We start from the raw sequence: 20,903 nt of genomic DNA, 5'->3' as shown, positions 1-20,903 counted from the left end.
TTTACGCAAGGGCCCAAACAGTCCCATACATGCATGTCCCAAAACGTTACACAATACATGCACACATTCACAATGTACAACACAACACATACACATGATACACACAGGTACAACACAACACATACACAACACACATAACACAATACAAAATGTACACAATAATATTGCCAAACTCGTAGACCACACTATCTCTATCCACAAACACCGGGCAACATTGCCTCCAATGTCCTTCCCACGTGCTGCAACTCACATTATTTTCGTTTTGCTAATATATCCTTTAACATTCCTTGTTCATAATATAACATGGGCATAATTTATAAATCATGTTAAAATGATATTAAAATTATAGATTAGCTAAGCTACAATTTCCCAATTGACTTCTCACACAACCAAGAAACTTGCATGCCATCCACATTTACATAAAATGAATTTAAACCATCATTCTTCTACAAGAATGACTCTTGAAAAAACCTATTAGCCACAATGCCATTTACATATGTATATAAATATTGGCCTTATCATGGGCACCTGACTCATATCTATATATATAATGATAACGAATTAAGGTAAAAAAACTTCCCTTGCGTTATCCTCATGGCCACCACGCCACTACCCATCATTCCCAATTGATTGACCAATCACTTGGCCATCATGTTATTGTTCACTCATTCATAGGCGCATTAGACACTGACTTGTGTCAAATAAAAACAAGGTTTATATAACTCCCTTTACATAACAAGGCATGCATTAGTTAATGGAATTCTCTTCCAAAATTCCTCCTTTTACCATATTTTTCCTTTCACATTGTTGTTATGCAACAACTTCCAACCACCTATGTTTTTGCCTATGCCCGATGTCATGTCCAAGGGCAATTCTTTGATATGTTTTAGTATTGGCATTTCTTCAGACTATCTGCCCAACTTGAAGTTCCTCGTTGCCTAGAACTCACTAAGTTGATCTTTATTCAAGTCCATTACATGCGACCTTCTTCGGATCTCTTTTACCAAACTTCGTGGCCTCCCTACCACCTTCAATTAATTTGAATCAAGGTTCTGAGCCCCGAGCATGCAAATGAAAAACCTACCATAACATCAATAGACAATGCAAGAGGCAGAATAATGTGTAACATTGCAAAAGAATATAAAATCCATGATCACAACCATAGAGGAAACTACACACAAAACAATATGGACATGTACAAATTTAAATTCAAAATGATGTCAATCATGGAAACCATAGATTAAAAACCACCACTTATAGGCATTAATATAAAATAATCAAAAGTTAAATTTTATCCCCTTGAGTCCAACATTTTAACAATCATACAATGCACATATCTATACATGCACATTCACATATCATATACCAAAATAAGCTCAAGAATTCTTCACAAGGCTCACAACAACCTTGTAGTCTTACATTCCCCGAAAGTTCACAATGGATATTTTCAACACACACACACACATATATGTCAAGGAGCTTGAGGGGATGCCCCCTCCTCCTTCTTGACATCATGCACGGTTGATGCATGTCCTTATGGCTAAATTATTTCTTCTTCTTCCTGTGGGGACAATCCTTTATCATATGCTCTTCTCCACAACACCAACAAGAAAATATCCTCTTCTCCTTTTCAGCCTCACGAGGCCTCTTCCTGCCACTGCCATTTTTCCTTTTCGGGGATTCAGCTCGATATGTTTCTCACAATTTTTTCGCAATTCAACACGCCACTCAGCTAGCTCTTGCTATTTTTAGATGAACTTTCTAAGTTCTTCCCGACAGATATTCAACTCATCTTCCAAGTCTTTAAGCTCAACCTCCAAATTCCTAAAGTTTCTCTTCCTTTGGAGGGATGTCCCCTTTCTTGTTCTCGATGGATTTGGTCCATATCCTATTGCACCATGCCACGATACATGTTTCCTTTTGCTACTACCGAGTCTTGCTATGTGCTACCAATTTCCTTGTCCTATTGTGCCAAGCATGCTACCCTGCAATTGCACACATGTCTTAATCCACATATTAGTCACATGTCTCAAAAATCCAGGACATAAATATCTCAACACAACTTTTTTTAACCATAATTTTGACACGTACAGGCAAGCATTCACCAAGGAGAACAAGCATTTATAAGGTGGAAGGTAACATCAACACATATCAAACAATCATCCTCTACTGAGGCTCATGGCCTCCTACAACATACATACCATAGGATTTCCTCATCCCAGCCAACATATAATACATGCGCCTACCATGCATTGAAGATAGCAATATTGTACAAAATACACATCACACAAGGATTCTTCCCCAAGTCCCTCAATCCTCATGGACATAAATGTCCCAAGCATACAAGATCACATCACCCAACTAATGGTGATGGTATGCTACAAGTAACTCAATGCCCTCCAGGCAGTTTTGCAAAATTAAAGAGAGGACAACTTCCAATGCCACAACCACCGACTATCCAACCTTCAAGACGCCGAATAGTAAGACCATGCATTGTCAACACACTTATCACAATAAAACATTGAACATCATTGCAGCTGGTGCGCAATACAAATCAATGCTATGAGTAAGATACAATCATGCTCGTGTTCAATTATTACACTTGTAATTGAGCTCCTTCCCAGATCAAGGGATTCATGCATTAGTACCATGCTACGTAATCACACGGTAATCATGTCAATCATGCATACAATCAGTCGTTCACAGACCAACATTTCTCTCCTAAATAGTGGTTTAGTTAATTTTCTAGAAATCAAAATGAACACCTTTTGTAGGAACCCTGCCATCAATTATCCATGATTAAGCCCATCTAGTCCAAGTTTTGAACCTGGATGCTTTGATACCACTCTATAACATACCCCCCTCTTGATTCCCTACAAAGCATCAATTCGGAGGAGGATAATTACTATACTGACCTAAGTTCCAAGGTGTCATTATGGATATGGGGTTTAAAATTTTTGATATTTTCAACTGACTTAAAACCTCAGTTAGACATCACTATTGTGTTCGTCTCGTCAAGACGATTCTGATGGTATAAAATTTTACTTTAATCTGACCTTTGGATCAAGAGTCATGGCTCTTCAAAGTTTTCCATTGTCTCATCCTCCATCTGCCACGTGGTAGCCTAGTTATCCCTTAACCACCACTTGGCGTGGTCGTATTAATTTCCAACCCGTTCATGGGTGGGGTCTCACAACCCCACACTATGCATTGACATGAGAATTGATGCATATATATATATATATATATATATATAGAGAGAGAGAGAGAGAGAGAGAGAGAGGAGCCACGAAGCACAAATATAATTTTTTAAATTTATTAAAAGTCAATGCAACCTAACAAACTCTGCAACACACTATAGTCGTTGATAAACATTAAGACTAAGTTTATGCTCAACATATTCCCTTGAGAATCAATCTAGTCAGTCAACTGAAAAAACAAAAATAAGGTCAACAATCCTCATCCACCTTAAATTGAAATAAGAAGCCTTCAGCAAATATTTCAAAAATTTCTGCATAAAATAAATATTTTCTGCTTAGAATCTAAATATTTTCTACTTACAAAAACTGCTTATTGTCATATAGTATCTTCATTTTGCAATTCATCATTAGAAAAAAAAAAGGGCCATGAAACTCGGGAGGAGAAAAAAAACACTACATTTTGGTTTGGGTACTTTGTTCCACTAGAATGTTGATTGAAAAGTAACTAAGAAAAGTCAACTTTGCCATTTTTTATTATTTAAAAAAACAATAATAACAATAAAGATAATATCATTAATTACCTTAAAATATTGTTTCTAGAATTATCTTTACCCCTTCCTTCTCCTATGTTGTTATTTCCCTAACTCCAGAAGGCTGGATGGAGCAAGTTGGTAAAACCTTACGGCTTGTACATATCTTTCTTCCATTTGATTTATTGAATATGAGGAAGTAAAAGCACAATCAACCAACTATAGTAGAAGAGCTTAATAACATTATTAAGCGAGGAAACCAACTTCCTATATAGCATCATTAAGAGAAGAAACTAACTTCCCATATAGGTTAGGGCTGGTTTCGGCAAAACCCTAGGGTGGTTAGGGAAAATAAGTTTAAAAATAAAAATAAAAAAAATATGTCCAATAAATGATTATAAAATTAGGTCAATATAATTAAAGAGTAATATTGTTGGAATTCAAATTGGGAGCATTGTAGCTTCTCCTAGATCAAACCTAGTAACAGTAAGTAAAGATATGATCTAACGAGAAATGAATTGAGTAAGATAGTGAAACCACAAATAGGTAGAACATGTGTGTTATCTAAAATCAATTATTTTAAAGTTATAAACACTTTTAAAATAAAGATAAAATTGAAATTTTAAATATAGAAATTTTCAATCAAACATTTTTATGTTCACACATATTATTTCAATCAAATTACTAAATACATACAATTCATGTATACAAATAAATGCAGTTGTCTATAACGCGACTTTTTGAAAGCTTTTCCGGCAGGTTTTTCCAGTCGAAATCCGACAGGAATTTATTATGGAATCGCAAGTTTGATAGCTAGTTTCTGCACAATGAAAGCGTCCCAGGGGTTTTTCAGGGTGCTGAATCCAAATATGCAGTTAAAAAACCATTTTAACTGCAACAAATCAAGATTTAAGCTCAATTTCTTCCGTCGGATTCTGTCACCGGAATCTCCAAAAAGTCACATTATAGACAACTCCCAAATAAATAAACAGTGACATACCACCACATAGCTCTTGTTAAATATAATTTAATATATCGTATTTTAATATAATATCCTAAATGAATTTATTATCCACCAGGGTGCCTCCGTGAAATGAGAATATCAATAACATGTCACTCTTGCAACGCCACACTAGATTGTTGGGCATTATGCATATTAAACTCAAACATGCAAATAATATGTTGACATTACTATCCGAATTTGTGGCGAAATGTTAAAGAATTTAAGAGATTAGTTGTGGTCGCTATCGACCTCCAATCTGTTGCGGTATTCTTGAGTGGTAGAACTATGCCAAAATGCTACTCCTTTCGCTTTGTATAAAGGATTTCTATACATGTTTAAACATTTGAAATATGTGTTGATATTTCACGGTTTAATATTTCATGCTATGCGTGTTTTGATACAAGCATCCTTTCTTTTTTCTTAGCTCGTATGTGTAAATTTCTCATGGTATTGTGACATATATATGATTTCTATATATTTATTAATCAATACATTTTATATATAATATAAATATTATATATAATGTGCATTGATATATTTATTGATATATTTATATGTTATATTATTATTATACTTTTCGCTGATATGGTATATGGTATGAGTGATATGATGGATATTAATGTGGGAGGGTAGTTGTGGCAACTGCGCGACATGTGTGATAGAGATGATGTGATGCGAGAGAGAGCAAGCTGGGCGGCGAGGCATGTCGAGCATTAATCAATCATGTGGTGGAGGTTATCGTTAGTTTGTTGCATGCAATTTGGTTGTGGAGTGTTGAGGTTCCAGAAGCTGTGGTTCAGTGGTCGAGCTCCTCTCCTGCGACAAGTGTGGACGAAAGGCTCTGGTTGCAGAAGGGTCTTGGTGCAGGCTTCATGGCGACAGTGCTAGGGTATGTTAGGTCTCTTCCCTTTAACCATTGCCAGAGATACACTGAAAATATGATTGTTGCTTGTAGGATTCGTGTTATCTCTTGTGAATGGATGACTGTGAGGCTCGATGTGGTTCGTTTGTTAGAAGGAAATATGGTTGATTCTGTTGTTTCTAAACCAGTTTTGGTTTTGTATGGCATTTTACTGCTTCGCATGGGAATGTATGGCGTAGGAGGGACTTCCTGTTTTTACGGGAAGGGTATCCGTCATGGTCGACATGTATGGTTCTATATTTGGTCGAATTAGTTTACATTTATGACCTATAGATGTCGTTTTTGGTTCACTATCACTCTGAATTTCGATATGGGTCTTGATTTGAGGAGCAGGCTTGTATTTCCTTCCTCGGAAGGAAACTGACCCATCATGGGTGGTCTTGTTTTAACGTGGTGCTCTAGTGGAGTCCTCAAAGGACTAGTTTTAGATGCTTTCTTTTGTCGTTGTCGTTAACTTTTGATGTTGTATATATCGTTAAGTAGTATTGTTATTAATATGTTAAGAGTGAACTGAGTTTTAGACATTCATGCCTATAATGCTAAGTTGACAGACTTAAGAACTTCAGATTTCCGATGGCCAACAAACCTAATTTCTCGATGGGCAAGTTGAGACCACAAAATGTTTATTATGGTTGTAACCTAGTTTTTATGAATGAATGAAAGAAGGGCCCTACTAAACCTACATTTTTTTTTTAATTATAAACAATTATATATATTAATAGAAATAAAAAACACATGCATATATATTAAAGTGTATATATGTTAATATAAACAATATTAGTTAATCATATTTCTTAATCTTTGTCTTTGTTATTTTTTTGTTTAATTAAGCTATATTTAAGCTAAGCGACATATACTAGCTACTATGTAGCCCTTATTATACCTCCCACAAACATGGTATTACACATTCAATTTTACTTTGACTTGCGTATTAGTTTGTCTTTGACCAAAAATTTATGTCGCTTATCCATAGTTTAACATTAGGAATTCATTTTTTGTTATTTTTTATTATTATTTAAATTTATTTATTTGTAAAGTGATTGGTTGAGGTCTTATTATGGGTTCTTTAGTAACTTTCATTTATGTTAGTTACTAATTTTTTGTTTTTAGATTTATTTTCTTTTTATTTAACTTTTTTATTTTGATTTTTTTCATTTTTCTATTATTTCCATTTTCATGAATTATAATTTTTTCTCCATATTTTCAATTTAAGATAGCTTATTATTATATTAAAAACATATTTTAATAAATTTAATATATATATGTTAATATAAACAATATTAGTTAATCTTATTTCTTAATTTTAGGTGATGGCATTCAACAATACAACATTTTATTAGTTGTTTTATTTTTGTGATGAGTTCTTTGTTTTGTTATCTTTTAGTTTAATTAAGTTATATTTAAGCTAATGGGAAGTACTAGCTAAGATGTAACCCTTGTTATTATATTGAAAACATATTTTAATAAATTTAATTATAAAAAATATATTAATAAAAAAATAAAACAAACACACATATAAACATATATATTAAAAAGAATATATGTTAATATAAACAATATTTAGGCCGATAGGTCTTCCTATGCATCAACTTTTTCGTCTAACACTTTCATTCTCCTATTAACATCTAGATCTTCTGTTGTTTGACATTTGGCACAAATTTTGACATCTGTATCCCACCTGCATTATTATTTAGGGTTTCTCATCAGCGTGGATTAGTTATGGTCGTAACCACCTTACCCCTAACTGCATTTTCGCCTCATTTGCCTTCTACGGAGAAGCTCTGCTCACGACCGACGATATTGATGATTTGTGGCAGCGATCACCTGTAAGTACTTGAATCATTCTAACATTAACTTGTTGTTTTGTTTTAGTTTTTGGCTGCTTGAAAGAGAAAAACTCGTTGCTCTGTTTTCTTTATTTGCTGTTTGACAGTTTGTGAGCGAATATATCGTAGATTTGGAGGGTGCGGTATTAGTTAGGGTTAGAACCAGGGATAAGAACCCTAGACGTGGGCTATATATATCCTTTCGTGCTTACACTCTTGTGTCGTGCTTTGTATGCTGCTTCGTTGTGGGGTTGGTTGGCAGTACTGGCGGCAATTATTTTGGCTGTGGCATCGCATGGGCCGTGTTGTGGTTACTCTCTGATGCCCTGTCATAGGGATGAAGACCACATTGTTTCAGACGCTTGTTCAAGGGCCGTGTCTTCCCCTGTTTCTGCTGCTTCTGGAAGGAAGGCGTGTTGTTGTAATCTGGATTGTTTTCTGGAATCTACAACTCCAAGGCGTGTTGTTGTAATCTGGATTGTTTTCTGGAATCTACAACTCCAACAGTTCCTCTTTAGTATTTGCCCAAGGTACTTGCTTTGAAACCCTATTGTGATGAACCTCCAGTCTATTTCCGATAATTTTCTAGTATTCCAAGTGTATTTATTTTATCCCTAGTAATGTTAGGCTTGTAGCTAGATGTACATTTTAGGATTTTGATATCTTCTGTTATGAACCCTGTATTTTTAACAACACAATGTTTTCTAGCTGTTCTGTCATTGGCTCTTCATTGATAATAGGAATAATTCTTGGTTTCACAGACATTCATGAAAGGATGGAGGGATTCTGAAGCCAAATCCATGCCCTTCTTCAGTCTTGGTGATCTGTGGGAGTCGTTCAACGAGTGGAGTGCATATGGTGTTGGAGAACCGATAGTGTTGAATGGAAGCGACATTGTTATGCAGTATTATGTATCGTCTCTTTCTGCCATTCAGTTTTAAACTCACCCTTCTGGACCTAATATTGGCACCAGGTAGATTATCCAATTCACCAGTTATTTTCATAGCAAGTCATGTCAAAGGGAGGTTCCTTAATATTTTGTAAATCTAACCACAGCTGAATGCTTTTGTATGATAATAATATGGTAAATAAGGCCTAATATACATCGTAGCTCCTGTTGTTTTAACTTTAACAATTTAGCTCCTGTTGTTTAACAATTTTTTTTTGGAGAAATCTATCTTTTCAAACGATTCTACTCTAATGTTGCTCTAGACCATGAAAATACTGCATGCTTCGACAACTCTCTATATCAGTTGTGTTATATCTGAGACAAGATTTTACCTGTAACAATTCAGTGTTAATATTGCACATGTCTTTCATTGGATCAATATCATTTAAAACTTGATAACATTTGGACACGTGATTCACGCTGGCTCAGTTGAGTCCTGAACATGCTCTGTTTTTTTTGCAGGCCCCCTGGTGAGGAGAGTGATGCAAGTGATGATTATAGAGATACAGGTAGTGAAAGTAGTAGTAGTAGTGATGAAGCAGAGCGAGACTCAAAATATGGCGGGGCAATACACTGGAGAAATTCCAACACATTTGATTGTAATTTGGATTCTAATACTAGGTTTGATAGATTAACATTAAGAAGTCACTCTAAAGTTGCACAAGAAGGCTTTTCTAGTGATGATGGTGAAGGAAGCAGTTGCCCTTCATTTCAATATTTTGAGAGAGCAACTCCATATAGTCGTGAACCTCTGGCTGACAAGGTAAGATCCGGTTATGCATTTATTTTGAGGAATGTTTTATTTCATGGTGTAGTTTCAATTGCGAGGTTAAAATTAATATCTGTTAACTGGATGTTGCAGATTGGAGATCTTGCCAAGGACTTTCCACAGCTGAAAACCTTAACAAGAATTGATCTGTTGCCAACCAGTTGGCTATTGGTTGCGTGGTATGCCATCAATTATACTTGTGCAATCCTTGATTCAGTTGGTGTGGAGGCCAGTTAGTTATCAGGCATTCCTGTTCTATTGGATATTGTTCAATGTGATCAGTAACGTCTATATGAATGTTCATTATCTACCGCTATCTAATTAAAACAATAATTTCCTTACAGTTACTCGATATACAGGATACCAACAGGTCCAACCTTGTGAGACCTGGCTGCTTTCTTCCTAACTTTTCATTCCCTTTCAACTCCACTAAAAGGTTTGATTCATCTGTTTTCTATTTTCTTCCCTCCATCTTGTTGCTAGTTTGTTCACATAGTTTTCATATCAGTAAAGCATGTTGATGCTTTTTGAATTCTGATTTTGTCACTCCACATTTGATCTCTAACTGATGTTTTGGCAGATGGTGGCAGTATTCATGCAAGTACTCGAGGGAAAAGTGTTCCTGTCACTCCGATGAGCAATTTTGGGGGTTCTCCAAAGATAACTTTACCAATATTTGGTCTTCACTTACAAGTTGAAGGGGACAGTGTGGAGTACTAATGGCAACTGTGAATGATAGCAGGCTAACTCTCTGTTTCAGTCAGCGGATCAATGGTTGAGATTACATCAGGTGAAACATCCAGATTATGATTTTTTCCTTTCACATGGTTCTTCAAATGGAGGATGAACTAGACACGTCCATAACAATGGGGTTTTTGTTGAAACGAAAGAATCAGTTGGGTTATGAATGGCTTTTTTTTATTATAGCCATTAGTAAGGCCAAATACCAGGAGACAGTGGAGTGTGTGAACAAGCAAGTTGAGGGTTGTTCACAAATCTTCGTCTATGATCTCCTCAATATAGTCAAAAGATAAAAATATAAACATTCTCAAAAAGTTCTGCAATAGAAAATGAAAAAATGCAAGTCAAAACTCATACCAAAAGGGTATATTTAAGAGAGAATGGGTTTTTGGGTAAACCTTTGGCTTGTCTGCTGTAAGAGAAAATTGATGGAAAAAAAAAAGTGAAAAGAAAAAAAGAATTTCCATTTGTGAAATAGGACGAAGAGGAAATGCTGAAGGAGATGAAATCTCTTGCATTCCAAACTCTATGTCAGTACGGGAATGTCATAAACCATTGCAAGTTGAATTTTAAGTCATGCAGTTTTTTCTCTTCCTTTGATTTCAATTCAGGTACGCTTGTTCTCTGGGACGAAAGTTCTTGGATGTGGTTGCAGACGACTATCATCCAATGTAGACTACCTGAGTAGATATTTAATTTAAATCCAAACTTTTGACATGAAAACACTAATTTGTGATGATGGGCTGACAATGGATATTGTCTAGAGTGGTTTCTGAAAAGTTGCGTACCCAGTGGTGGCAATTGTTATTACTGTGAGAGCAGTCGTTGGTCTTTGAGTAATTGTTGAGAGCATTTGAGTATTTTCTCCAAGGGATTTTCGCCACATTAAAATAATTGTGGCTAGTGTAGGATCAACTTTTGTCCTATCATGTTCTCTTTGGAGTTGACGGATTAAGAAAATAAGAAAAAAATGAAAAGAAAACCTTTGATTCTGAGTCAATATTAAGATATTTTGTGTCAATTTGCTTCCAATGGTTGATGAACGATTTGATTTTCTTCAACGTGATTAGAAAAGTAGTTATCAATATTTTCCCAGTAGTGATCAAAGCATGACGTGAGTTATCTAATTATTTTTTCAAAATTTCCATTAGTTAATTATTGGGGATGACTAAGTTGCAGAGAGAGCTTTATGTCGATCATATGATTCTTATTGGGTTGATTTTTATTGTGTTATACGTCAAGGTGGGAGAAAAAGAAAAGTAAAAGATCAAAATTATGAGAATTTAGCATGAACATTATTTTCATTTTTTTGAGTTGTATGATCAACTATTGTTAGGTGAGTGTTCTCATAGTTGACTGTAAAGATGGTTGAAGTAGTGGGCTTAGTGGCTTGCTATGTTTGTATTGCTTTGATATATATTTGAAATTATTCAGTGTTGTTCATTTGTCATACTTTGGACATACCTTGGGCGGATATATCTTTTCATTCAAGGAAATGTTTAGGAAAAGTATTATGTTGCTGGAGTTGTGAATTGAGATTTTAAGAAGTTGCTTGGGGCTATTGTGAATATAATAAATTATACTGATAGTTTGGAATGTGCAGGAACTTTGCTTTAGAAACATAGAATAGATATGGTATCTCCAACCCGAAGTGATGCCCGTGGATTCTCGATCTATAACCAATTTCATGCTTTCTCATCTCATGAATATTGCAGGCCTAGAGTAGGTGGAACTTTCTAATTGGGTCTGTAATTACACTTTAATTAAACCTTGGTCACCCCTCTTGGCATGATCTGGTTCTTCTTTCACTGGATGATCACATTGTCACTATCAAAGTGGCAGTGTTAAATCAAGACTTTTTGTTCTAAAGATCTCCTTCATTGTCCATGGCTGGATGCCATGTGCATGACGGTGTCGCCCAGTGTAAAGACCCCTACAACCCTCTGGACTATGCTTCAAACAAACTTGTGACCAATCTTACAAGTTAATGATTATGAAACTTGCATTTGTCCTATTCTGGGGAGTTTTTAACAAAAAGTAAAAGATCAAAATTATGAGAATTTAGCATGAACATTATTTTCATTTTTTTGAGTTGTATGGTCAACTATTGTTAGGTGAGTGTTCTCATAGTTGACTGTAAAGATGGCTGAAGTAGTGGGCCTAGTGGCTTGCTATGTTTGTATTGCTTTGACATATATTTAAAATTATTCAATGCTGTTCATTTGTCATCCTTTGGACATACCTTGGGAGGATGTATCTTTTCATTCAAGGAAATGTTTAGGAAAAGTATTATGTTGCTGGAGTTGTGAATTGAGATTTTAAGAAGTTGCTTGGGGCTATTGTGAATATAATAAATTATACTGATAGTGTGGAATGTGCAGGAATTTTGCTTTAGAAACATAGAATAGAGGTAGCAGTACCTCCAACCCAGAGTTATTATGAGAATATATTGCTGATTGATTTCTTGCTGTCAAATTATGGCGGTATCTCCAACCCAGAGTTATTACGAGAATATATTCATGTTTCAATACTTTACTTTGTGTATCTTTATATATGTGCTAGAGCTGTAATGGAATGGTAGAAACCAAGAATAATAATTTGTATAATTTTGATAAAGTATTTATTTTATTTTGGGTAATTTATTGACTAGGTTTAGTTTGAATGATTGAATTATTATAATATTTATTATTTTGAACCAAAATACAATTTTTTCAATTTAACATTTATATCGTCCTCTCTTTGCACATTTTGGGGCAATTGCTAGTAGTTAATCATATTTCTTAATTTTTAATGATGACATTCAACAATACAATATTTTATTAGTTGTTTTATTTTTGTATTTATTGTTTTATTTTTTAATCTAGTTAAGTTATATTTAAGCTAAGTGGCATGTACAAGCTATTATTTAGCTCTTGTTTAAAATATTTGCAATCTTTTATTACTTATTTTCATATATATATCTATATATATATATATATATATATATATATATAAGAGTGGGAAAGAGACTTCTTATTATACCTTCCTCGGTTTTATGTCGTTTATCCATAGTTTAACATTAGGAATTCTATTTTTGTTATTTTTTATTATTATTTAAATTTATTTATTTGTAAAGTGATTGGTTGAGATGGTATTATGAGCTGGTGATTATCTTCCATTTATATTAGTTACTAATTTTTTGTTTTTTTTTTCAATTTTTTTTGTTTGTTTATATTTTTAATTTAAGATGACTTATTATTATATTAAAAACATATTTTAATATATATATATATATATATATATAGAGAGAGAGAGAGAGAGAAAGTAAACACACATGTATTTATACATATATATTAAAGTGTAGATATGTTAATATAAATAATATTAGTTAATTACATTTCATAATTTTTGGTAATGGCTTTCAACAATACAATATTTTATTAGTTGTTATACCTCACGCATACGCATGGTATAAGGCATTCAATTTGCTTTTCACTGGGTATTAGTTTGTCTTTGACCAACAAATTATGACGTTTATGCATAGTTTAACATTAGGAATTCAATTTGTGTTATTTTTTATTATTATTTAAATTTATTTATTGTAAGGTAGTTGGTTGAGGTCTTATTATGGGTTTTTTAGTAACTTCCATTTCTATTAGTTACTAATTTTTTGTTTTTAGGTTTATTTAACTTTTTTATTTTTTCTATTATTTCTATTTTCATGAATTATAATTTTTTCACAATATTTTCATTTTAAAATGACTTATTATTATATTAAAATACATTTAATGAATTTAATTATAAACAATTATATATATATATATATATATATATAAAACACAGGCACATAGATATATGTGTGTTAATATATATACAATATTAGTGAATAATATTCCTATTCAATGATACAATATTTTATTAGTTGTTTTATTTTTGTGATGAATTTTTGTCCTTCTTTTTTTTTGTTTAATTAAGTTATATTTAAGTTAAGAAGGTACTAGCTACTATGTAGCCCTTGTTGTTATTTGCATCTTTATCTAATTATATCTTGAAAGATAGTTGCATGGGCCTTGTAAATTTGTGAAGTTATGTTAATATGTTAACTTATTTTTTTATGAATTTGCACGGTTAAATTAGAGCTGAAAATGAGTTCATGGGGATTTGTTTGTAAAGATTGCTATTTTTTATTTGTCCTTACAAATTATTCTTGCATTGTCTTGCATCAAGTTGAGAAGACTACTCCCTCCACTTTATTTAATCTTTATAATGAGCTCATTATATATTTGATCTTAGGTATGTGAATAAGGCCATAGGGTAGTTATCTATCAAGGTTGCTTTATCTGCATTTTTGCTAGAAACATTTGTAGATCTTCAAACTACTTTGGGATTTGCAAGTGAGTCTTCATCCTAAAATCAAACCTCATTCTTCCCCTTCCTATTAGAAACACTTTAGCTCTTGGCCAAGGACGAGGTTATATTGCTCTTTGTCAATATAGGTTAGTGTTATTTTGCATCATAAGAATAGTTGCATTTGATTCTTTTATTCTTTAAGACTTCTTGTGTAGGAGCAAGCCTCATAGTAGTTAGACTGAGCCCTGGGTTCGAACACACTTAAAGGGTCATATTTCCTTCAGTTTGTCAATCACAACCATCATCACTCATAATCAAACCGAAGACCATCATTGTATATATTATACATATTAGATAACTTAGGCTAAAATAACTTTAGGATAATCTTAGGACATGGGTGACTGGAAACCCATTGAACCAGTCGGGGTTGAAATCATAATGGAAAGGAGTCTAATTAGGAGTCTAATCGGGCAATTCCTATCATGTTGAGCCAAGACATTTCTAGGCATCAACACGGGTCCACACCTCTGTGTTAACAATGCTTTTTATTAGTCCTCTGCTCTTTATCTCTCCTGGCAGCTTCGATGGTCCCACTCTTACCACACTAACCCGAACCTACATCATCTTGAGCATCGCCTCCAACGCTCCTTTCGATTTCCTCCGGGGAGAGTCTCCCTGGATGAGTTGTCCCGTGGGGACCTCCCGCTCGAAACCTCCACCAATGACTACCCTTCCACTGCTAACTTCTTCTTGGCTTTCATCATCCTCGACATTCTCCTTTGTGCATGACTTTCTGTGGCTTCCAAGAATCAACCCTCCAGGCTTGCGTCATCTTGGATTCCTTAAGACTGTCGATCTTCTCATTCTTAATCTCAAACAACCATGATATGAGATTCACACTTGGTTACATGATGCAGTCATATGGCCTAGTGAATTGGCCTTCAAGCCAACCTTCACGCAACGCAATAAATTTCATTGTATCACAAATGTGGTTAAAGAGGATAAGGATAAGGTTTTTCCACCTAAGCCTTTTGCGAAGGTTTACGACCATGGCTTTGCCACAATGGATCTGAAAATGTTTAGACTCATGCAAGAACTCAAACATCATTATTAAAGCTATGTGAATCACACAATGGTGCAATCCCTCCTGAGCTACAACCATATCACCTCCTTCGGGTTCTCGATGGATGAAACACAAGACACGGAATAGGGACTTGTCCATCTAATCTAAGGACTTAACCATTCAGACTCTCAGAGGTCTATGGTCTCCCTTGATGATCAATCAATACACCAGAACCCATATGCCTAACTAGAAGCATACATATGAGTTCGTGTCTTAGGAACACATTCCCATCATACTTATGGCTTAAAGGCAATGTCATCCTTAACATAGAAATACAAGGTTAACTTTTGGCTTAAGCTCTTGATAACATGGGAATGTAGACCAAGAACCAGAGTATACATTACTAAAGGCTTGGAGAAGGCTACCATATAAAATAAACAAGTCAATAAGGACCAGAGAGGAAGAAATCCTTAGTAATACCACACAACCACATGAGCAATGTTAGTAAGAAATTGCAGTCAACATAATTACATCACTACAATAAGGAAGGACCTCCATACTAATTGATACTAAAACATAACCAACATCAGCACATGTTGTTTCAGTTCCTTTAAAGCAAAGACACACCAATATTAGTCAATCCTGCAGATAATAATATCACAATCATCTCTCATGTATATTAACACCGTTTTAGACCAGAAATGTAAAACATGTGAATAAAGAGCATAAGAATCACTTATCTTAAATAGTATGGCAGTGTTCCCACTGAGAGTGGGACTTCAACTCTCCACCCAACCGTATACAAGCTACAACCATTATTACTTGTAGTCATCACCCTCGAGCCAAATTTCAAAGATTGAGATGGAGTGCTTTCAGAGGGATGCCTTCAACGAATGCATAGCTAAACCAAAATACCACCAGGCCACACTGCCTCCATCCCCAAGGAAGGCCACTACTCTCTTTGTAATTCTTATACCCAACATTTTTTAAGAGGGTTCTTCAGTTGGATTTAACTCTCTCTAGCACTCAACAACACAGCTCGAGATGCTCTTTCCTTGCCTCTTCTACCATAGTTCAAAATGCCACTTTCTCTGCCACTTCTACAAATTCTATGTGCTAGGAGATTCACTCCTCTGAGTATACATATGTGTGTTTTTTATCCCTCTCCATAAAGCATGTATCCATGGACAAATAATCTCTCGTTCCTCTATCCCCCTTTGTTATTCCATGACTACCTTCCCTTCTTTTCCATGATGTCATATCAATTCCCTCTTCATGGACAACACAACCCATACTACCTTATTATCTTGTCCCGTTCTTGCTTGTTATGGGAGTCAAAGGACACTTGTCTATATCCCTATTGTTTCTCTTAATTTATGGCACAATCAACCCACTCAACCAACCAAGATTGTTATTTAAAACAAAAATTCCCTCAAGCAATAGAATCGGTGTCCCTTTCTTAGCCTTTTAAAATAATTACAGTTATTTACAAGAGAAATATTAACCAAGGGATATCACAATCCCCTCCCCCTTGAGGGTAACACCATCCTTGGTGTTCAATAGCCATATACAATAAGGCATACTTGAAAATAATGATATTATTTCACGGAGGTTTATATGTTTAGCTCTTTATAGCATTTACAATATTTTACACACTTGTTTCAATCATCAGATAAAAGTATGGTAGGCATCGAGTTCAACCATTTTTTTTCAATGGTCCTCTTTACATTCTTTAGACGCTCTATGTGTGTCTAGACCAACTTGGGTTGTTCTTTTCCAATGTTGTTATGTTAAGCCCTTTGTTCCCTCAGTGAACATTTTGTGGCTCATTGTTTCTGGGCACACCCCCAATGTGCTTTTGACTCCAATAAGCTATGTTCATGAGTAAGAAACCCAATTTATTTTATGGCCTTCCCTTCTTTGCTTCTCAGTCCCTTGGGCCATCCAGTTACTCCCTCTTCATATAGTCACTCACCTTTCAAGTTTAGGCATCCCCTTCTCTGTTTCTAAGTCCTTCGGTCGATCCATCCCTTGGAAAGACTTCCTCACATCAAAAGGATCTCTAATCCAAGGCATATCCCTACCTCCAAAACTATCATATAGGTCATAGCATGCTTCATGGTGGTCAATAGGCACCAATGAGTACTAATGTCCCACAATGGCTCTATTCCTGAAATCTTTGACTTTAACATATTGTTGTCATTCCACCTCGTGGTCAATTTCATTCATTTGAATGGGTGACCCCATATCCTTTCCTACACCATGGCACACAGGTTTCATGAGACTCATCATCATGATGGAAATGTAATAATTTTTAAATCATACCTCATTAGAAATTTATTCATGAGGTGAACTTGGAATTCTACTTTAATTCCTATCACAACAAAACCAGGTTAGCTCATAACCCAAACCATCATAAATCAAAATATTGAATTTAGATTCATAATTTAAAAGTTCAAAAATCAATTAAATATTGATACTTATCTTAATTTGCTCTTCCCTACTTGGTTTACACATGCTAGATCAGTTTCCCATCCTGGCAAGCATCTGATAACCTTTTTTTCTCCTCTCTTTGGCCACTTACACACACTAGATTAGTTGCCAACCCTGGAAATCATCTAACACCTTCTCTTCTCTTCTCTTTGGCCACATACACACACTAGATCGGTTGCCAAACCTATAAAGCACCTAGTGCCTTCTCTTCTCTTCGATTTCAAATTTAATAAGTGGCTCATCAACCCTAAGGGGAGCACTTAGCAACAAATAGATATAAATAAGCCCAATCACCACCCTGTTGAATATGGGCACTACCCAAATAGGTAGTTACTATCACCCATGTAGTCTTCTTTCGATAGGAAATATAGGTGTATTCCACACTTTTATAGTCCTAGACAGTGCCATACCTTAACATAGACCTAAGCAGTCCCATATCTACTTGTCCTAACACATTACACAAGGGCCCAAACAGTCCCATACATGCACGTCCCAAAACGTTACACAATACATGCACACATTCACAATGTACAACACAACACATACACATGATACACACGGGTACAACACAACACATACACATGATACACATAGGTACAACACAACACATACACATAACACATAGCACAATACAAAATGTACACAATAATATTGCCAAACCCATAGACCACACTATCTCTATCCACAAACATCGGGCAACATTGCCTCCAATGTCCTTCCCACATGCTGCAACTCACACTATTTTCGTTTTGCTAATATATCCTTCAACGTTCCTTGTTCATAATATATCATGGGCATAATTTATAAATCATGTTAAAATGATATTAAAATTATAGATTAGCCAAGCTACAATTGCCCAATTGACTCCTCACACAACCAAGAATCTTGCATGCCATCCACATTTACATAAAATGAATTTAAACCATCATTCTTCTACAAGAATGACTCTTGAAAAAACCTATTAGCCACAATGCCATTTACATATGTATATAAATATTGGCCTTGTCATGGGCATCTCACTCATATCTATCTATATCTATATATATATATATATATATATATATATATATATATATATATATATATATATATATAATGATAACAAGTTAAGTTAAAAAAACTTCCCTTGCGTTATCCTCGTGGCCACCACGCCACTACCCATCATTCCCAATTGACTGACCAATCACTTGGCCATCATGTTGTTGTTCACTCATTCATAGGCGCATTAGACACTGACTTATGTCAAATAAAACCAAGGTTTATATAACTCCCTTTACATAACAAGGCACGCATTAGTTAATGGAATTCTCTTCCAAAATTCCTCCTTTTACCATATTTTTCCTTTCACATTGTTGTTATGCAACAACTTCCAACCACCTATGTTTTTGCCTGTGCTCGATGTCATGTCTAAGGGTAATTCTTTGATATGTTTTAGTATTGGCATTTTTTTAGACTATCTGCCCAGCTTGAAGTTCCTTGTTCCCTGGAACTCACTAAGTTGATCATTATTCAAGTCCATTACATGCGACCCTCTTCGGATCTCTTTTACCAAACTTCGTGGCCTCCCTACCACCTTCAATTAATTTGAATCAAGGTCCTGAGCCCCGAGCATGCAAATGAGAAACCTACCATAACATCAATAGACATGCAAGAGGCAGAATAATGTGTAACATTGCAAAAGAAAATAAAATCCATGATCACAACCATAGAGGAAACTACACACAAAACAATATGGACATGTACAAATTTAAATTCAAAATGATGTCAATCATGGAAACCATAGATTAAAAACCACCACTTATAGGCATTAATATAAAATAATCAAAAGTTAAATTTTATCCCCTTCAGTCCAACATTCATGGCAATTTTAGCAATCATACAATGCACATATCTATACATGCACATTCACATATCATATAGCAAGATAAGCTCAAGAATTCTTCACAAGGCTCACAACAACCTTGTAGTCTTACATTCCCCGAAAGTTCACAATGGATATTTCAACACACACACACATATATATGTCAAGGAGCTAGAGGGGATGCCCCCTCCTCCTTCTTGACATCATGCATGGTTGATGCATGCTCTTGTGGCTAACTTATTTCTTCTTCTTCCTGTGGGGACAATCCTTTATCATATACTCTTCTCCACAACACCAACAAGAAAATATCCTCTTCTCCTTTTCGGCCTCACGAGGCCTCTTCCTGCCACTGCCATTTTTCCTTTTCGGTGATTCAGCTCGATATGTTTCTCGCAATTGTTTTCGCAATTCAACACGCCACTCGGCTAGCTCTTGCTATTTCTGGATGAGCTTTCTAAGTTCTTCCCGACATATATTCAACTCATCTTCCAAGTCTTTAAGCTCAACCTCCAAATTCCTAAAGTTTCTCTTCGTTTGGAGGGATGTCCTCTTTCTTGTTCTCGATGGATTTGGTCCATATCCTATTGCACCATGCCACGATACATGTTTCCTTTTGCTACTACCAAGTCTTGCTATGTGCTATGTGCTACCAATTTCCTTGCCCTGTTGTGCCAAGCATGCTACGTTGTAACTGCACACATGTCTTAATCCACATATTAGTCACATGTCTCAAAAATCTAGGACATAAATATCTCAACACAACTTTTTTTAACCATAATTTTGACACGTACAGGCAAGCATTCACCAAGGAGAACAAGCATTTATAAAGTGGAAGGTAACATCAACACATACGAAACAATCAACCTCTACTGAGTCTCATGGCCTCCTACAACATACATGCCATGGGATTTCCTCATCCCAGCTAGCATATAATACATGCGCCTACCATTCATTGAACAGAGCAATATTGTACAAAATACACATCACACAATGATTCTTCCCCAAGTCCCTCAATCCTCATGGACATAATTGTCCCAAGCATACAAGATCACATCACCCAACTAATGGTGATGGTATGCTATAAGTAACTCACTGCCCTTCAGGCGATTTTGCAAAATTAAAGAGAGGTCAACTTCCAATGCCACAACCACCGACTATCCAACCTTCAAGACGTCGAATAGCAAGAGCATGCATTGTTAACACACTTATCACAATAA

The 20,903-nt window shown here is 35.2% G+C and overlaps 1 protein-coding gene across 1 annotated transcript; it reads left to right on the top strand.

The window, feature by feature from the left end:
- Positions 1-8,136: 8,136 nt before the first annotated feature.
- Positions 8,137-9,919, top strand: LOC149267553 (uncharacterized). The gene is made up of 4 exons (XM_089412538.1): positions 8,137-8,415; positions 8,893-9,193; positions 9,293-9,431; positions 9,780-9,919. Exons 1-4 carry the CDS (start codon positions 8,249-8,251, stop codon positions 9,917-9,919), a joined length of 747 nt encoding a protein of 248 aa, XP_089268664.1. The 5' UTR covers positions 8,137-8,248.
- Positions 9,920-20,903: the final 10,984 nt, after the last annotated feature.

This window comes from Pinus tabuliformis, chromosome 6 (assembly GCF_031772625.1).
Source record: "Pinus tabuliformis cultivar Carrire ecotype Pingquan chromosome 6, CPIR1, whole genome shotgun sequence".
NCBI classification, from domain to species: Eukaryota; Viridiplantae; Streptophyta; class Pinopsida; order Pinales; family Pinaceae; genus Pinus; species Pinus tabuliformis.
The sequence above is the reverse complement of the archived record's forward strand: the minus strand, read 5'-3'. Positions and strand labels throughout refer to the sequence as shown.

What these genes read in the sequence shown, in the direction of transcription:
- LOC149267553 (XM_089412538.1), top strand. Translation starts at nt 8,249, where the DNA reads ATGAAAGGATGGAGGGATTCTGAAGCCAAATCCATGCCCTTCTTCAGT. An exon ending in TCGTCTCTTTCTGCCATTCA is followed by an intron (nt 8,416 to 8,892) that starts GTTTTAAACTCA and finishes TTTTTTTTGCAG; the next exon opens with GCCCCCTGGTGAGGAGAGTG. An exon ending in TTCAGTTGGTGTGGAGGCCA is followed by an intron (nt 9,432 to 9,779) that starts GTTAGTTATCAG and finishes ATGTTTTGGCAG; the next exon opens with ATGGTGGCAGTATTCATGCA.